This window comes from Lethenteron reissneri, chromosome 60, assembly GCF_015708825.2.
Source record: "Lethenteron reissneri isolate LAM-NWPU_2019-01 chromosome 60, ASM1570882v1, whole genome shotgun sequence".
NCBI lineage: Eukaryota > Metazoa > Chordata > Hyperoartia > Petromyzontiformes > Petromyzontidae > Lethenteron > Lethenteron reissneri.
In genome coordinates, this window is record NC_083838.1 from 4,103,817 (window position 1) to 4,122,592 (window position 18,776).

Below are 18,776 nucleotides of genomic sequence, written 5' to 3' on the forward strand. Positions count from 1 at the left end.
TCCATACGGATCAGAACTATTGAAAAATAAACTGGATCAAAGTAGACGCAGGATTTTGACTTTGAAAAAAGAAGCCAGTGGGCTTGGCCGGGACATGTCACGGGATTTGATGATGACCGGTGGTCATCGTCTATCACAAAGCTACAGCCAAAGCTTCGTCAGCGAAGTCATGGGCCACCAACTGGTCCTGGAGTGGGCTTCAGTGCCTGAAAGAAGCTCCCAGTATGTGGAGCGAATGGCGACAGACAAAGCTTTGTCAGCGAAGTCATGGGCCACCAACTGGTCCTGGAGTGGGCTTCAGTGCCTGAAAGAAGCTCCCAGTATGTGGAGCAAAACCACGTGACATCATGCTCAACAACACACATGGTACGGACAGAAAATCTACCGGGGCGATCGATACCCGACTTCGTGTTCGATAGAGCCCGCCCCCCCCATCCCCCATTAACCCGAGGCGTCTCCGAGCGCCGTCGCACGCGATAAGCAACCTACATCTCACGTGAACGCATTTGAACAGGAGAAAATCCCCCCATTGACAGCTGGTCCCTGTGCTGCACAAGTGATTTAGCGCTGGTCTGCAAGTGGTATGCGAGATAGGGGGGGGGCGAATGACATCGGAGAGGATGTTTCACATCTACTATCAAGACAGTCCCATTTTTAGTTACGTGATCTGACCAAAAAAAATATATATTATTAATAAGCAATTGTATCGTTAACACAGCACACACTGCAGTAATAACCAGGGTGGCCTGTTGGATTCGAACCACGCACCTCTGCACCAAGCGGCGAATGGGCAACTACATGGCCGTGCCACCACGGAATGGACACGGGTCATTGTTTGTAGCTAATTCAAATTAAAGAAACTACCCTTGAGCCTTCTGTTGAATTGATTCTAGCTCGTTGGGGTAGTCGGTGATTTATCTACCCATTGCGGTCACAGTACAAAAATAAACACATGTGATCCTGTGTTGCCAGTGATGCACAATCACAGATAACCAGAACTCTAAACATTAATCAAGCATCACGCATCTTTCTGAGATGAAAACAAGGCGTATTGCTTGAATAATCACTTATTATATAGTTTAGTTCCCATGTATGGCCGTGGGCCTATTAACAAATGTGTTGAGTTTTGGCTGTCACGACAGTCTGAGTTATCACATGCTGAAAATCAGAATATGTATTGATACAGGAGGAATTCGATGAATTACAAAGCTCTTGTTCGCAGATGTCCAGCAGTTTTATAGATGTCCAGTAGAAATTTGAGACCCACTGACACTTTTCCTGGGCAAATAAGAGATATAAAGTTTTTTAGACGTCGTCTGCTTCAGAGATGAAATGTGGAGTTTGATGTGCTGAATTCAAATATGACAATTAAAACAACTGATTGGCTACTGTTCCTAAGATATTAAAGTTTTGACATTTTACGTCTTTGTATATTGTGTAGATAGAGTTTTACTTATAAATTGTAAACCTAGGTCTTTTAATGTGTTCATGGTTGCCCTTACATGATAGCATGTCACCTGTGCTGTTTATGCAACACTTACAAAATCAGCAAAAGGGTTATATAAATAAAATGTATTATGAAGCAAAACGCCAAACACTATTATGTATATATATATAAGTACATAGTTTAGTCCTTATTCACTGTCTACTCGGCGTTTCTTGGCTTGTCTCTTGAATTCATTAAATGGAGCGTCTCTTGTCACTGTTCAGCAATAGTCTGCAAGCATTGATGGGGCTCCATTTGCCCTGAGAGCGTTTCTCCGTTGTCGCAATGTCCCGTTGACATCGCTCCCCATGCTTGTCACTCAATGCTCCGCAGTTTTGTGGGAAAAAAAATCGAGATGAGAGTGCAAATTTGTTATCTTTAGTGACATGTTGCAACCAAGGCTTGTGTATGCCTTGAGGAGGTTTTCCACCAACTCCCTGTAGTTGTCTGCCTTGTTGTTTCCAAGAAAATGTGTTGCCTCGAGCTGGAAGGCTTTCCATGCCGTCTTTTTTTCCTTGCCACGCAGTGCACTGTCAAATGCATCATCTCGAAGAAGTTCACGAATCTGAGGACCAACAAAGACACCTTCCTTTATCTTAGCTTCACTTAACCTTGGAAATTTTCCACGGAGGTACTTAAAAGCTGCTTGTGTTTTGTCCATGGCTTTGACAAAGTTCTTCATCAGACCCAGCTTGATGCGTAAGGGTGGTAACAACATCTTCCTTGATTAAAAAAGTGGTGGATGCTGAACACTTTTCTTCCCAGGCTCCAATCACTGTCAGATTGGCCAATCTATCTTGATGTAGTGGGAATCTCTCGCACGACTATCCCATTCGCAGAGAAAACATCAGTACTTTGTGTATGCAGTCTGCAAACCAAGCATGAAAAAGAGCAACAACCTTCAAATCGCCACAAAGCTGCAACTGATGTTGGTCATAGTTTATGCACCTCAAAAGTTGTTTCATGATGTCATAGGTTTCCTTCATATGGACTGCATGACCTACTGGAATTTATGGAAATACATTGCCATTATGAAGCAAAACAGATTTAAGACTCATCTTCGATGAATCAATGAACAGTCTCCACTCATCTGGATCAGTAACGATGTTGAGGGCTGCTATACCACCATCGATGTTGTTGCAGGCTACAAGATCACCTTCCATGAAAGAGAGTGGGACAAGATCTTTTTGATGGTCATGGAACATGGAAACCCTAACATCACCTGCCAGGATATTCCACTGCTGAATTCTGGAACCCAACAGCTCTGCCTTACTCTTGGGTAGTTCCAAATCTCTGACCAAGGTCTCTCAGTTCACCTTGCGTTATGAGGTGTGGTTCAGAGGAGGAGGATGGGAGAAAATCTGGGTCATGTGAACTTGATGGTTCAGGACCAAAAGTTTCATCTTCTTCCTCATCTGACTCAAGTGAGAATGATTCTGGTGCATCAGGAACCGGCAGTCCTTCTCTGTGGGGTACTGGGCGAATAGCTGATGGAATGTTTGGATAATGCACAGTCCATGATGTTTTCTTTGACACACCTTTCCCAACTGGAGGCACCATGCAGTGGTGACAATTGCTGATATGATCTGTTGGCTCTCTCCAAATCATTGGCACTGCAAAAGGCATGAATTTCCTTTTCCTGTTCAACCACAGCCAATATTAAGGTGATAGGCTTTCTTAACCACAGTGATGCGCTTTTGTGATGCAAAATTCACTTCACCACAAACATAGCAGAAGTTATCAGCTTTGTTCACACAAGTACGAGGCATCTCTGCTCACTTTGGCTAAACAGAAATGTGTTCCGTTACAAAATCAAACACTGACAAATAAGAGAGCACGGCACTGTATAATTTCTAGAACTTATATAGGGCATTTTTTTCAGCAGAGAGATGTAAGCCTAGTTATGATTGCATTACCAATGCCTTCTAGGAATAATATCATGTATGATGCAATCTCAGGTTCAGATTGCATCATTCATTGTTTTGCTCAAAAAGCAAGTACAGTAGAACCTCGGAGATATACCGCATCAGAACTCGAACAATTCGGTGCTCGAACGATATTTCCCGAACCAATCGAAATTCGGAGGTCGAACGGGCAATCACGACTTGAAAGAAGCTGTATGGCTGAGACGCGTATGGCCAGCGTGCATGACGTTTGCCCAGACAAAGGTTTTACCACCTCCTCCTTCTCACCACCTTCCACTCAATCCATCAGCTCTCCTTACTACAGGTAAAGTGAAGTTCAAATTTTCATTTATTTCATTTATTCCATATATTTATCAATTTATTCCATTTATTTATTGTGTTTCTTGTTTCTTTTGTATGATTTTATGCATGTGATTCCTGTAAACTTCGTGTAGAAATGCTTTCTAATGAGAGATTTCTTGTGTCTGGAACCAATTAATGTCATTTACATTAATTCTTATGGGGAAAATTAATTCGGTGTTCGAACAAATCGGTGTTCGAACAAATCGGTGTTCGAATGGCTTTCTGGAACGAATTAAGTTGGATATCCAGGGTAACACTGTACTGTCCAAACCCGGTGATAGATTTATTCATAGATCCAGTCAAAGATGTATTTGAGTAATTTCTGCTTTAAATTGAGCTCCCTTCCCTTCGTAGTGACGTTAAGGGTGTCACCATGGTGGTAGCGCCAGGCACCGAAATAAGAGTTCTACTGTGCGTCTGGGGCCAGAGTGAGTACGCCATGCGAGCGGGCCCTGGGGGGCATAGTCCTGGCGGCGGCCTCAGAGAGGGCAAGTCAGGACATGGTAGTCTGGGTGAACCCGAGAGGGCACGTGACCAGGACAGGGTAGTGAGGGGGGCAAGCGAGGCTTGAGGGACACGTGACGCTCCGTCGAGATCCTTCCGTAAAGGTCTCGAAGGGGGAGCAAGGCCACGCTCAGGAGCATAAAGGGGCAGTCCGGAGTGTGTTCGAGGCTCGTCTGTGAAATCATCCTGGGGTGCCGCGTCTCGTCGTCGTTTCCGGGTCTTCGTTCTTCGCTCGGCATCGTGGGTCAGGCAGCATGTACGCTGACTGACCCGTTCATGGAGTTAATCGGCTGCTCACGTGGTTAACTGTGTAATTGTCACTGAGATTCTAGATTTGAAGCTTTCGTGACTACAAGGATTCAAATTCTTAGGTTTTTTCGGTAAAGTCACGTAGGTAAAAAATTAAAATTAATAAAAGTAAAATAAGAAATAAAATAAAAATCACGACGTTTCGGAAGCAACGAAACCTTCCGTCTTCAGATGCAGCTATCGTGCTGTGACTGTTCCACCTGAAGACGGAAGTTTGTGTTGCTTCCGAAACGTCGTAATTTTTATTTTATTTTACTTTTATTAATTAAAATGTTTTACCTACGTGACTTTACCGAAAAAACCTAAGAATATGTCACTGAGATGTTGAAGCCGTGCACGCTTGTGTAGTTAGCCCTGTTGGGGTGTTGAAATTAACGTGTAGCCTCCAACTCCAGCGTGTGCCTCCGTACAACGCACTACACCTTTATAACTCACTTATCCTCTGCCATTCCCAAGTCAAGGGTCGTATAGTTCAAGTTCAAGTTCATTTATTAGGTATCGCCCTGTGAGTCATTCGGCTCTTGAATCGGGTGCAACCGCAACAAACAAAAACACGAACAAAAAACATCTTAAAGTGAATATGTGACTGAGTGCAAAAAGAAAAACCAAGAAAAGACATCAAAATATTGCAGAAAAAACACCGTACACCAACACTGTGTGCAAAAATCCCAGTGGAATGCAAGTAAAACAACCAACAACAACCACAAGACAACTCAGATTAAGGCCATCAGTCTAACTATATACTGACCCAGTAGCATATCTTGAAAACTGGAGCCAATCAACAATTTCAAGCATAATATAAATTCTCAGTGACCCAGAATTAGTAATGTTGTACGACATTTATTTCGGAAGCATTTTGGCTGTGGACCAGTGTTAATGGCATTATTGATGAATTCCAGTATACGGCACTTCGACAGTATACCGTCATTCATCCGGGGTAACGTCTTTACAACGTGAGCCAAGATGTAATCCATCACGGACAATGATCATCATCGCGGGAAATGTGACAAATTGAACCATCGGTCAATACGCCTCCTTGAACATTATTACTGTTGTCTTTCCAAAGATCAAAAAAATAATTTTACACATTCCATCAGCCACACACACACACAGAGCCTCCTGGGCGTACACAACTGCAGCCGGCGTTGTGGTTCGACACACGCAAACATTCATCATCTTCATCGGCAAAAAAGTCGGGCTCTCTCGATCGCAAGAACTTCCGAGAATTTCTAAAAGACCTCATCTCATTAGTATTTGGAACGCGGTGTTGTGCACCGTGCCGCGTTCACGACGTGCTCACTCGTGCCCACATTGCCCGGCAGCGTTCTCGCATATTATTGGCCTTCCTACGTGTGCAGGGCCTATGGGTGAATATGCAATGTGAGTGTGAGGAGTGGTTGTGTAACGTGGCCTCAAGGTGCACCTGGCTGTGGTGACGTCACCGTCACTTAGTTGCGAATGGCGGGTATTGGGATTGGTGTGTAGTGGTTAGCGCCCTGCGCTACGAATCCGGCGACACGAGTTCGATTCCCGCTCACGGCCAACACCAGTGACGAATATCCCCTAGGTCGACTCAGCCTAAAATGAGTAGCTGGTGCGGTGCATAAACATCGCCACTGGGGAGACAAAGATGGCCGGGCGTGGTGCTGGCCACCCACCCCCTCGTGTGCCGTTGTGGCCGAAACGTCGTGAGAATAATTTTATTATGTTTTATTTTTATTATTTTATTATTTCCAACCTTAACATAGTTTAATGTTGAACGAGCATTCACGTCTTACCCCTTGGATTTAGTCACCTGGCAATTCACCAGCATTGTTTCAAGCAAGCCTGGCTCTATGAATGATGCGCGGAATGTCAAAACCAGTCCAGTTTGCTTTGGTGTCGAACAAATCTTGCTGAAATGATGCACTTGTAGAAGGCCCGTGTGACTGATTGGACGCGTCAAAAAATACTTGAGATGTTTCACGCGGCGGGACAAATATAGGCGAAGGATGCGAATGGACTTCTTCGTGATGAATCTCGATAGCTATATGACTCAATAATCCTGCCACGTGGGATTCGATGGAAGAGGATCACGGGACTATTTCTGAAGTGACTCTCAGCAGAGACCTATGGTTGTCCCCACACTGTGGGCTCACCTTCTATGCACAGAGTGTTTGGCATAGGTCAAACGTCACCGCTGGAATTTAGTCTGGATAAAAAAAATACATATTGCGTGGTCGTTTTTTATGTCATTGGTGATCTGCCGAGACATTAATCCATTACACTGGCAAAGCCCCCGTCTTACCACAACTTAGGTTATGCAGTCACTGTGTCTCTATGCAAATATATGGTCTCTATGCAAGTCACTGCGACCGAGCCATAGCCGGTTACTCGCTACCCAAATATATGGGTCTCTGTGTGAGTCTATGGGTCTCTTTGTAAGTCTATGGGTCTCTGTGTGAGTCTATGAGTCTCTGTGTGAGTCTATGGGTCTCTGTGTGGTGAGTCTATGGGTCTCTGTGTGAGTCTATGGGTCTCTGCGTGAGTCTATGGGTCTCTGTGTGAGCCTATGGGTCTCTGTGTGAGTCTATGGGTCTCTGTGTGAGTCTATGGGTCTCTGTGTGAGTCTATGGGTCTCTATGTGAGTCTATGGGTCTCTGTGTGGTGAGTCTATGGGTCTCTGTGTGAGTCTATGGGTATCTGTGTGGTGAGTCTATGGGTCTTTGTGTGAGTCTATGGGTCTCTGTGTGGTGAGTCTTTGGGTCTCCGTGTGAGTCTATGTATGTTGAACTTCTTACGCGCCGTACGTAGCCAGCCATGCTAATCGGAGGTGCAGGGGAAAGGACAACAAACTAACACACGAAAAAGTGTAATCACAGGCGGTAACTGAAACTTGGACTCTAACCCAGGACCTCAGTGGTACCAGCTCAGCGCTCTTGACTCCTGAACCACTGAGGTTTACATCCAGGTAACTGCGGTACCAAGATTAAAACGGGTTCTCAAGTGTATGGACCTAAGCCAGAGTCATCGGTGAACTGCACACAAACAAAATCAGTGTTTTGTAACCCTAATTTGCCTAAAATTCCAGACCTGAGGGTTGCGGCGGCAGCATGTTGAGTATGGCGTTCAGACCTCTCTTTGGCGACTGACTCCAGCACCACTACACTATACACTACTATACACAGACTCTATCTCTTCCTAGGGAATTCGCAGGAGTTCCCAGACTAGCCGAGTGACATCGTCCCACTGGCATGTCCAGGTAGAATGAAATATATAATAGTTGAACGCTAGTTTTAAATGTGATTGGTTGTTCGCGTGATATCATCTCCCCTATGTAAGAATCTTCCTGGATGCTCCTGAAGATGCTTTGCACAGTTTGAAGCGAGCCGGTTCGTGGCTAATCGCCAAATTAGATTTTGAAAATTGTTCTTAAACTCACGAGCGAACCGAAACCATAATTGGCGTGTTGAACGCTCCTGCCCGTGAACAATTCACTCGCTCAGCTAGGTCGGGTGATGGGGGGCCTCATGAACGAACTTTGGCCACATCTTCGCGTGACCTGACCCACGAGCCCAACTGTGGACCCTCTCTCTCCGTCTCTCTTCGGCCTGCAGTCCCGTTCCGATCGTGCGGCGGCATGCCGGCGCCGACGTTCGCAGTGAGGCCGCGCTCTCTGCACGTGACCTCTCGCGGGGTGCTCATGACGTCGCGACCTCTGACCCTGGCCGCGGGGTCGGAACTTCACGTGGCCGTGAGGGCGCGCGGCATTCACGGTGGCAAAACGTGGAGGAGTGCAGCACGGGTTCTTGTGCGGTGCCACGCTCAGGTACGTCTCTCGCACCCAACCCCCCCCCCCCCCCCCCGGCGATGTTTGTTGTCAACCGCCTCGAGGTAATTCCTCATCCCTTGATCTCATGGGACAGCGCCACGGTGGCTCGGAGGTGTTAACTACCTCGCCTGGTATACGGGAAGTCATGGGCTCGATTCCAACCCTGACGCCTGCTGCTGTATATTTGGAGTTTGCGTGTGTCTCTCTCTCTCCCTGTGGACACGTGGATTTTTTTACGGGTCCTCCAGTTTTGCCCTTTACATTTAGAATCAACATCACGTGTTTAGAGTGTTTGGCTGCTATACATTTCCACGTGATAAGCCACTTCGTTGATTTATCATTTGTAGACAGGTCGCTTCTGAAAAAGAACTATATAGCTCAGTGGGCCTTACCTGGTAAAATAAAAAAAAATTGTTAAGTTGTATATATTTTTATACTGAAAAACGCCTTATTTGAAGGCGCTTTACAATTGTAATGATGATTCTGACAACTGGAATTGTAGAGGGTTGCTTCATTTCTTAATTAGGGCGCTTCACGAAGATAACTTGGTAAGGGATGACACACAGGTAACTTGGGCCAGGGTTGGCACGCAAGTAGCGACGACGTAAGACAGCAACGACAGCGACAATGCGAAGACAGCGACGGCGTGAAGACAGATGACCCCGATCCCATGGCAGCCCCGTGCCTCGCTGGTCACCCCCTTTTATCCCCGGCGTGGTCTCACTCCGCTCCCGGCCACGCCCCCTTTCTCGAACTTTCTCCCTGATGGTTCCCCTTTGTGACCAGTCCACGCACTGTCCTTGCACCCGCACTGTCTCCACACCCGAACTGTCTCTACACTCTGGGCTTCTTACGCGGTTTGTTCGTCTTGTTTCCATTTTTGGCCACTTCTGACCCCAGATGTAGTGGGTATAAATTGACAAATAAACTTCTGATGAGGCAACACAATATTTATTGTCTTTCTTGCAAGTCCCTAACACAAAGGGTATATCGGTCCCCTTACCAGATACCTCGGGAGGTATGGCCTCCGGACTATACGTGCCCTATCACTGGGTACCCCGTTACCCTTCGTCCTCTGGCTGGGGCCCTAGGGGAGACTATCTGACCCGACCGTACCCGGTCCATGGGTCCTGACCACTGGCCACACTGAGCTCCGGCCCTTAGAAGAGATTGGGGTCCAGGGTCCTATCCTTCAGACCAGGTCTTCGTTGTTCAGCTTGCAGATGACTGAGCCAGACCTCTGGAGAGGTCCGGCTTATATACTGGCTCGTGGCTTGCTCCGCCCTAGCCACGCCTCCATTCTAGAACTTTCTGGAAGGTAACATCCCCTGATAATTACTTTTTACCCTTTTATCTGGCAACAAAACTGACACCTTTTTTACGAGGAGTCATGTTTGCATAGACCACAATACCTGCAGTCATAATGCTAACAAAAAACACAACTCTGATTATGTATGCACTGTCCTTGAAGTTGATTGGTCCACACCCGAGACAGCTTTCCTTAGAGCCTAGTATCACATGGGTTGGACCAGATGACGCCAAAAGGCGCACAACTCAAATACAATGCACCATCAGAGTATGAGAGCTCGGAGTAAGCATTTACACCATTGGTACCTCATTTGCCAGTAAAAAATATGATAATTCGTTTTTTACCCTTTTATCTGGCAACAAAACTGACACTTTTTTTACGAGGAGTCATGTTTGCATAGACCACAATACCTGCAGTCATAATGCAAAAAAAAAACATAACATGACTGCTGTGGTTTGTCGTTGGCCCCTTCTTGGGCCATGGACATTAGCCCTGGCGTGATAGCGCTTCCGCTCCCCATTGACGATAAGGGGAAGCTACCAGCCCACAGAGTGGTGAGTGACGATTACCCCTACACAATGATAAAAATCGTGCACAAAACGATACTCATTGAGATAATGAAAACTGGGGTTGTTGTTATTAAAAGTGGTGGTGTAATTATGGTGACAGGAGAACAGGTGAGAGTGGTGAATTAGGGTTTAGGGTACTGATATGTGTAGTGATAGGGGTAGTGATAGGGAGTTGGGGTAGTGATAGGGGTAGTGATAGGGTTTGGAGTAGTGATAGGGGTTGGGGTCGTGATAGGGGGTTGGGGTCGTGCTAGGGGGTTGGGGTAATGATGGGGTTTGGGGTGGGGTCTGGTCATAGCTGGGGGGCGGGGAGTAGCAGAAACAGGATGGGCAAGGGGAGAAGAGGTGGTTTTAAGGGAAGAAGGGAAGCAGGTTAGTTTGCTATCTTGAATCTAAAAAGAAAAAAGTCCAAGTAATTTCCTCGCTCAAATGAACAGGAATTTGGTGGGGGGGGGGGGTCATCTCCCATGCACAGCCCCCCAGGGCCAGTGATGGAAATTCCACATTCCTGCGGAGCTACCTTTCCTGATAATTTTTTTATTATTACAAGACATTGAAGGAGTATTTGAGGTCACCTTGTTCACTCACTGAGTACCTGACTTAGATGCTGTCTAAATTATCTAGCAGCTTTGTCTGCCTGCCTTACGTTTGTTACTGCCACTCTCCCTTCCTGTCTTCGCATCTGTGCATTTGTTAGCCTGGCGACCCGTCTGCCTGCCACGCTATCTCTATGGCCATCTTTGCGTCTGTTCATGTCTTCTTCACTGGCTATAACTGCGTCTGCCAGTCACTATCTCTGTCACTCTACCCGTCCACCCATCACTCTACCTTCCTATATGTCACATCTAGCACTACGTCTGACTGTCGTTATGCCTCTCTGTCTGCCCGTCTCTCTCTCTACCGATCCGTAACACTTTCTATCACTTTTTTACCATTCACTTTGCCTGCTTTTCCATCTTTCCATCCATCCGTGCGTCCGTCTCTCTCTGTGTTTGTCCTTCCTCGCTCCCCACATTTGTCCTCAGGATGGTGCGGTGTCGTCTCGGTGCCCGAGCCGCGTTCGTCGAGAGTGGACAGTTCCAAAACCTTACGTCAACGAGAACGATCCCGGCCCCTACCCGGCCTTCGTCACCATGGTAACGCACGCACACAGCGGCCTAGCGCGGTGGGTACAGGCCCTGATGCGAGGAAGGAACGAAACTGGGTCCCCATGTCCAATTCCCCTGCCACTATTCGGAGATCTGCGCCTAGCAGAGGTCGCAAACGGGTTTTGATTCCTTACCCGTACCCGGCCGCACCAGGGTCGCAAACGGGTACCCGTACCCGGCTGGGTACGGGTAGCCGTGTATCGGGTAGGGTACGGGTATCGGGTACCCGGTTGCGACCTCTGGCGCCTAGGCCGCTCCGGGCCGGTACCGATTGCGCCGCCCGTGTACTCGATAGCTGAGCCGCTGCCTAATCGTGGTCCCAAATTGTGAGCCACGAAGGTGGAGAGATGTTATCTCCCTCGCCTGGTGTGCAGGATGGTCGGGGGTTCGACCCCAACCCTGAGGCCTCTTGTATATTTGGAGTTTGCGTGTCTCTCTCCCCGTGGCGTTGTGGGCTTTTTTTCTACGGGTCCTCTGGTTTTGTTTTTCCTTTCCGCATGTAGAGACATGCGTTGAGATTATTTATATTTACTTTCCACCTCGCTGAGCTATGCTTTGTGGCCAGGTCGCTTCTGAAAAATAAGCGAATTGCTCAGTGGGTTTTACCTGGTAAAATAAAAAGTAACAATTTCGTTTTGATTTAAAGCTTTCGTGACTGCAGGAATTCATATTCTTGGTTCTTTCGATAAAGTCACGTAGAAGGGAAATAATAAAATATGATTGTTTTATATTTTTATTATTTCCCTTCTACGTGACTTTACCGAAAGAACCAATAATATAACAATTTAGTGTTTTGTATTTTTTGCGATTTGCTTACCTTTTCAATGCTTTGCGCTCCTATTGTGTATTTTGTATTATTTGTTGTTGTAACCTTCTAGCCTGCCCCTACTGGACATCTGGCACTTTACAGGTCATCGGATTCCTCCAGCATAAACAAACCTATCAGTGCCGACCTTATTACAAACGAAGTCAGACCTTCACCATTGGAACCTCATTTTCCAGTAAAAAATATGATAATTGTTTTTTTACCCTTCTATCTGGCAACAAAACTGACACCTTTTTTTATTACGAGGAGTCATGTTTGCATAGACCACAATACCTGCAGTCATAATGCAAACAAAAAACATAACTCTGATAATGTATGCACTGTCCTTGAAGTTGATTGGTTCACACCCGAGACAGCTTTCCTTAGAGCCTAGTCTCACATGGGTTGGACCAGATGTCTTTGAGTTGTGCGCCTTTTTGCGTCATCTGGTCCAACCCATGTCCTGGGATGTGTCTGGGATTTTTTTCAGTCTTCCCAGGAATGTTAAAGGTCCCACATAGTAAAAATAATTCTCCACTCGTTCGAGACAATGCACACGCATGCTGTCCTCCCCTCTCATCATCATGCGAGATATTCTTTCGATTTAAAGCTTTCGTGACTGCAGGGATTCATCTTCTTGGTTCTTTCGGTAAAGTCACGTAGAATGGAAACAATAAAATAATAAGAATAAAACATAGAAAAATAGTTATTTTATTATGTTTAAATTATTTTATTATGTTTTAATAATTGTTTATGAGAAATGCAGATATGGAATTAGTGGTTCTTTCGGTAAAGTCACGTAGAATGGAAACAATAAAATAATAAAAATAAAACATAATTAAATAATTACTTTATAATAATTATTTTATTATGTTTTAATAATTATTTTTATTATTTTATAATTTCCATTCTACGTGACTTTACCGAAAGAACCAAGAAGACGAGACATTCTTCTTTGCCTGATATCTCCATTTTTAAAATCACTATATATATATACACATCAGAGGTAGCAACCGTAGTGGACCGCCACTGGCTATTTATTTGCGTACACGCGCGCGTGTCCGCAGTACACATCGGACAAAATGAAGGCTCACATGTACAAGCTCACGGGCCCCGGCGCGGATGAGGATCCCGTGGGGCTGTTCTACCTGGACGACCATGGACGGATATACGTGAAGGAAGCTGTGGATCGCGAGACGCTGAAAGTTTACCAAGTACGATGCGTGAAATCACGGGCCTTCAAAAAGTATTGTCGCTCCCTCGGCATTAGAGCTGTCAAGCAGCGGGGCGGCAGGAAGGCCCCAATGCCTGCTTGTTGTAGAGGATTGCGGTTTGACTCCGTAAGGAAGTCCCAGTTAATACCTCGGTTTGTATTAACCGTGAAATGCTACACGCAGTCCACTTCACTCAAGATTGAACACTAAGCGTTCCCGCAATGCCATCGGAAATGAGTGGGGCATTAAATGCCAGCGTCGAATTCGAAGAAAAAGAAGAAAATACGCTGCAAATTACAGCAAACCCTCACGGTGTGCGAGCTCTAGATTCGCGAGTTTCGCATATTCGCGAGTTACTAAGCGTATACGAGTTCCTTATTCGCGACCTGCTGGACTCCAGTATTCGCGAGCGTACAACGTGCCAGACTACCGACAGCGGGTATCTCGGCCTCGCTGTGCGCTGCGTTGCACCGCTAGTCGAGTAGACAACCATGTGTTCAATAAACCCTCGAAGCCAGGATGACCGTCCAACTCCGATCGTCATTTATTGATTGTAACAGGTAAAACTGGTGAGAAAACACAGATACAGCATCTGTTATAATTCGGAAACACCCACACAATGAACACCACAGCATCAGAACATTGTCTCAGATAACAATAGATCCTGGAAGGACCAGGCCCCCACATTACCCCTGAACAACTAGACAAAGGCACAAGCTGATGCGTTGCATACAGGCACAGTGTATTCATCCCACTGCACCCCAAATGTACAGCATTACACTTAACACTAAACTGTGGATGAGATACTTCGTCATCTTTACTCTCAGGATCGCAACATAGGCACAAGTCTGACTCGACCTACTAAATCACAAGTAACATCCACAATAAGGAAAGTCACAGGCTTCGTTACTAACTAGGCCTCGTATTTACTACAACAACTTAACGGCACCATAAAGGCATTTACATTGCTATAACGGTCATTCCAACATTACAACAGCATTTCCAATATTAGAGGAATATAAACAACTTACAGATATTGCTTCTTAAGCTCCCACAATGGATAAGTGCGGCTGTGGTCTCACTGAGATGCGATGCGTGCCGCCATCTTGACTTATCTGAGTAATGGCTGAAGCCCGCGTGGTACAGTGGAAATCTAACATCGTCCCTTCCTGGTCACGTGACCAACATTAGCATCAAAAAACAGGAACTTCCTGTTAACGTACGCTCCCCATCTGCCGTGAGGCAAGACAGCGGGAAGGTGCGCGCAGAATGTTGTTCCATTTTAAATTGTCTGCGATGTCTTCTTGGTTCTTTCGGTAAAGTCACGTAGAAGGGAAATAATACAATAATACAAATTAAACATGATAAAATAATTCTCACGACGTTTCGGCCACAACGAAAAACAGCCGTCCTTAGGTGAAGAACAGGTCTGTCGGAAAGACAGCGTCTGAATGAACACCACCAAGCTTGGTGGTGTTCATTCAGACGCTGTCTTTCCGTGGTGGTGTTCATTCAGACGCTGTCTTTCCGACAGACCTGTTCATCACCTGAGGACGTCTGCTTGCGTTGTGGCCGAAACGTCGTGAGAATTATTTTATTATGTTTTATTTGTATTATTTTATTATTTCCATTCTACGTGACTTTACCGAAAGAACCAAGAAGATGAATCCCTGCAGTCACGAAAGCTTTAAATCGAAAATTATCTGCAATGATTCGGCCCCCCCCCCCCCCCCCCTTGGCTGCCCATGTTGTTGTCAGTCTCGCAGTAATCCCGCCCGTGAGATTGCGTCTGCGGTAGGCTGACATTTTGGTATAAACGAGTCCACTGACAATTAGTTTTTTTACCCTTTTATCTGGCAACAAAACTGACACCTTTTTACAAGGAGTCATGTTTGCATAGACCACAATACCTGCAGTCATAATGCAAACAAAAAACACAACTCTGATAATGTATGCACTGTCCTTGAAGTTGATTGGTCCACACCCGAGACAGCCTTTTGGCGTCATCTGGTCCAACCCATGTGAGACTAGGCTCTAAGGAAAGCTGTCTCGGGTGTGGACCAATCAACTTCAAGGACAGTGCACATTATCAGAGTTGTGTTTTTTGTTTGCATTATGACTGCAGGTATTGTGGTCTATGCAAACATGACTCCTTGTAAAAAGGTGTCAGTTTTGTTACCAGATAGAAGGGTAAAAAAACAATTATCGAGTCCACTGAGGTCTATTAAAAAATAAGGCGAATGCAATCAGGCAAAGTGTGGCAGCCAGCGCTAAAATGATCACTGTGCATTGTTATCAAACACCTGCATCTCCTCTCGCGGTGATAGACGGTTCACTGCATTCAATTACACTGGTCAACACACTTTTTCTGGCATAAGGTATTCCAACGGTTTTCAGGTAATTTTGGGGTGCCGATTCCAAATCTGGCATCAGTTTTTGTCTATCACATCAGGTGTTTGAGATATCAAATATTGCATTTTCAATAAAAACTGCAGAAGAAAAATATTAAATGAATGTGGATATCTGCATAAAATGATATTATAAACACACTATCCTAAAAATACAGCACCATATTTTAACACTAAAGCAGTCACTGACTCGCAACAACTTGCAATCATAAGTGACAGAGTTAATTTCGGGTAAAATCAATGAAAATGGGGTATGCCGATAGCATAAAAATGAGATGTGATAGAGCAAATCTGAGATCAGATTTGGAATCAGCGCCCTGAAATTAGTCTAAAACAGCTGCAAAAGTCCAGGCCTCAAAAAAATGTTTTTTTTTTGTTGACCAGTGTTATAATTACACATAGTCATCATTGCCCCCTACTGGCAGACCTGGTGCTGAGCTATCTTGTGCTGAGGATGGGTGGAGGAGGGCAGAGATGGAGAGGAGAGGAGGGATGGTGGAGTATGGAGGAGGTGACATCGGGTGGTGAAGAAAGATGATTGTAGCCACGGGGATCGTGCCCACCAAGCCCAGTGGCAGCATCCACCGTGAGTCTGTAGCCGTGGGAGCGAATACGGTGCTCACGCCGGAACTCATTGCTCCCGCAGATGTTTGTGCACGCGTACGACGAACAGGGCCACGAAGTCGAAAATCCTGCCACGATGACGGTGCTGGTGACCGACGTCAATGACGAGACTCCGCAGTTCGTGGAGAAAAACTTCACGGGAACGGTGCTGGAGAACCAACCAGCCGGTGAGCGTATTAAACGAAAACGAGAATAATTTTTTTTTTATATAAGAGCTGCCCTCCTTCGTGTTTCTTAGACTACTTTACGGTCTAGATTTGAAGCTTTCGTGACTGCAAGGATTCATATTGTTAGGTTTTTTCGGTAAAGTCACGTAGGTAAAAATTTTAAATTAATAAAAGTTAGATAAAAATAAAATAAAATTCACGACGTTTCGGAGGCAACACAAGCTTCCGTCTTCAGGTGGACCCGTCACAGCACGATAGCTGTATCAAGTGAGAGAAATTCCAAGAACACAGTATTTGTATATATACTGGTTGAGGGTGGGAGGAGCCAAGGTAGGCCCTGGATATTATTTTTGTGAGGCTCGGTGCGGCTGAAGCACGCTGCTAGGAATGAGCCTTTGTTGTGTAAACTAGGTGCGGATGATATAAAGGTGCGTGTAAATGGGACTGAGCCTTTTGTTATGTAGAGGTGGTGCAGCTGAAATCGCTGCCAGGAATGAGTCTTTGTTGTGTAGAATGGTGTATATGACAAGTGACTTGCATTACATCTCACTTGAAGCATTTTATGGGGTGATAATTGCTGCTTTGTGTGTAATCCCTCCTGAGCAATATGCGGTATATATTTTCTTTAAATTGGCAAATTTGAACCACCATAATGCTGTTATAAAATGGCCAACTGGTTTCAAATTATGGCAGGGGATGTTTGAAGATCCACTGTGATTTAAAAAATATATATATAGTTGATACACCCGCAGTAATAACCAGCATGTCTGGCTGTATCTTAATCGTAAACCTCTGCAACAAGTAGAAAACAGCCTACTGCTGGGCCATGTCACTGCCTCAACTGTGCAGTGCAGCGATAATAATAACGATGTGTTATTTGTATACATGCACCTTTTTTATTTTTTTTAAAGCCGGAAGAATTTGTAACGTCTTCTTGGTTCTTTCGGTAAAGTCACGTAGAAGGGAAATAATAAAATAATAAAAATAAAGCATAATAAAATAATATAATTCTCACGACGTTTCGGCCACAACGCAAGCAGCCATCCTCAGGTGAGGAACAGGTCTGTCGGAAAGACAGCTATCGCATCGTAAGATCGAAATATCGTAAGTCGGACCATCGTAACTCGGGGACTATCTGTGTAAGGAATGTGTGCTACAGGTTGATTGAAGAGATTGTTGGTGTTACATTGTGATAATAAATGATCAATTGATGGCTAGAGTTGTTTACCGACATTATGAATTTAGTTCGCTACGACGCAAACACGGAATTTTCTTTTGTTTCTGTTCAGGCACGACCGTAATAAATATAGAGGCGACAGATGGAGATGATCCAGCTACAGACCACGTCATCATCATGTACACCATCATCTCCCAGAAGCCACCCTTACCCAAAGCGTTCACCATCGACAGGAGCAGTGGCACCATCACTACCCTGATAAAACTGGACAGAGAGGTGAGGTCACGGTCACCATCGTCACTACTTCCACCATCATCGCCAGCATAATGTGATTACAATCTCCGTCGTCACCAATACTAGCACCATCACAACACTGATCGTGCTGGACAGAGGTGAATCCACCTCCACCACCACCACCATCGTCACCACCTACACCATCATCATTGTTACTACCTCGACCGTCACCAACGTAATGCTCCAAGACCTTCTGAATTCCAGCCAACAATCCTCCGGTGATCGAGGGTCTTGATGATGTCTGTGCCAAGATATGACCCATCTGCTAAACCTAAGGAAAGCTGTTCCATTCACCGATGGACCATATATTCCAATCATGGCACTCTTAGAAGCGTTTCTGTTCCTTAAAATCTAGCTGCGGACAATTTCGTCGCACCAACATTTTTTACATTTCTCACGCTGCAAGAGTTGTGGGCACGTGCAGCCATTGTATACCTCGTGCAATCTGTCAATGGTGGTATTATTCTGGTCAAAACCAGTGTGGGCACTTGCATCCGGTGATCTCAGGTACCCAAAGCCGTCCATAGGGCACAGCGAATCGGGGCGACCACCCTGGGCCCTGGCGCTTCAACCTCACGGTGTCAGATGTAATACTTTAGTTTGAAGGTGTGTCAGGAGGCCCATATGGTGGGATTTGCCCCGGCCCCGCACCTCCCCTACGGACGGCTCTGCAAGTAAACCTCA

The 18,776-nt window shown here is 45.6% G+C and overlaps 1 protein-coding gene across 1 annotated transcript in view; it reads left to right on the top strand.

Annotated features, from left to right (window-relative positions):
- Positions 1–18,776, top strand: part of LOC133357897 (cadherin-1-like) — a 50,859-nt gene that overhangs the window by 17,384 nt on the left and 14,699 nt on the right. The window contains exons 3-7 of the mRNA XM_061576067.1: positions 8,163–8,374; positions 11,281–11,391; positions 13,276–13,422; positions 16,477–16,621; positions 17,911–18,074. Coding sequence (XP_061432051.1) covers positions 8,163–8,374; positions 11,281–11,391; positions 13,276–13,422; positions 16,477–16,621; positions 17,911–18,074 — 779 coding nt within the window. The remainder of the gene's footprint in view (positions 1–8,162; positions 8,375–11,280; positions 11,392–13,275; positions 13,423–16,476; positions 16,622–17,910; positions 18,075–18,776) is intronic.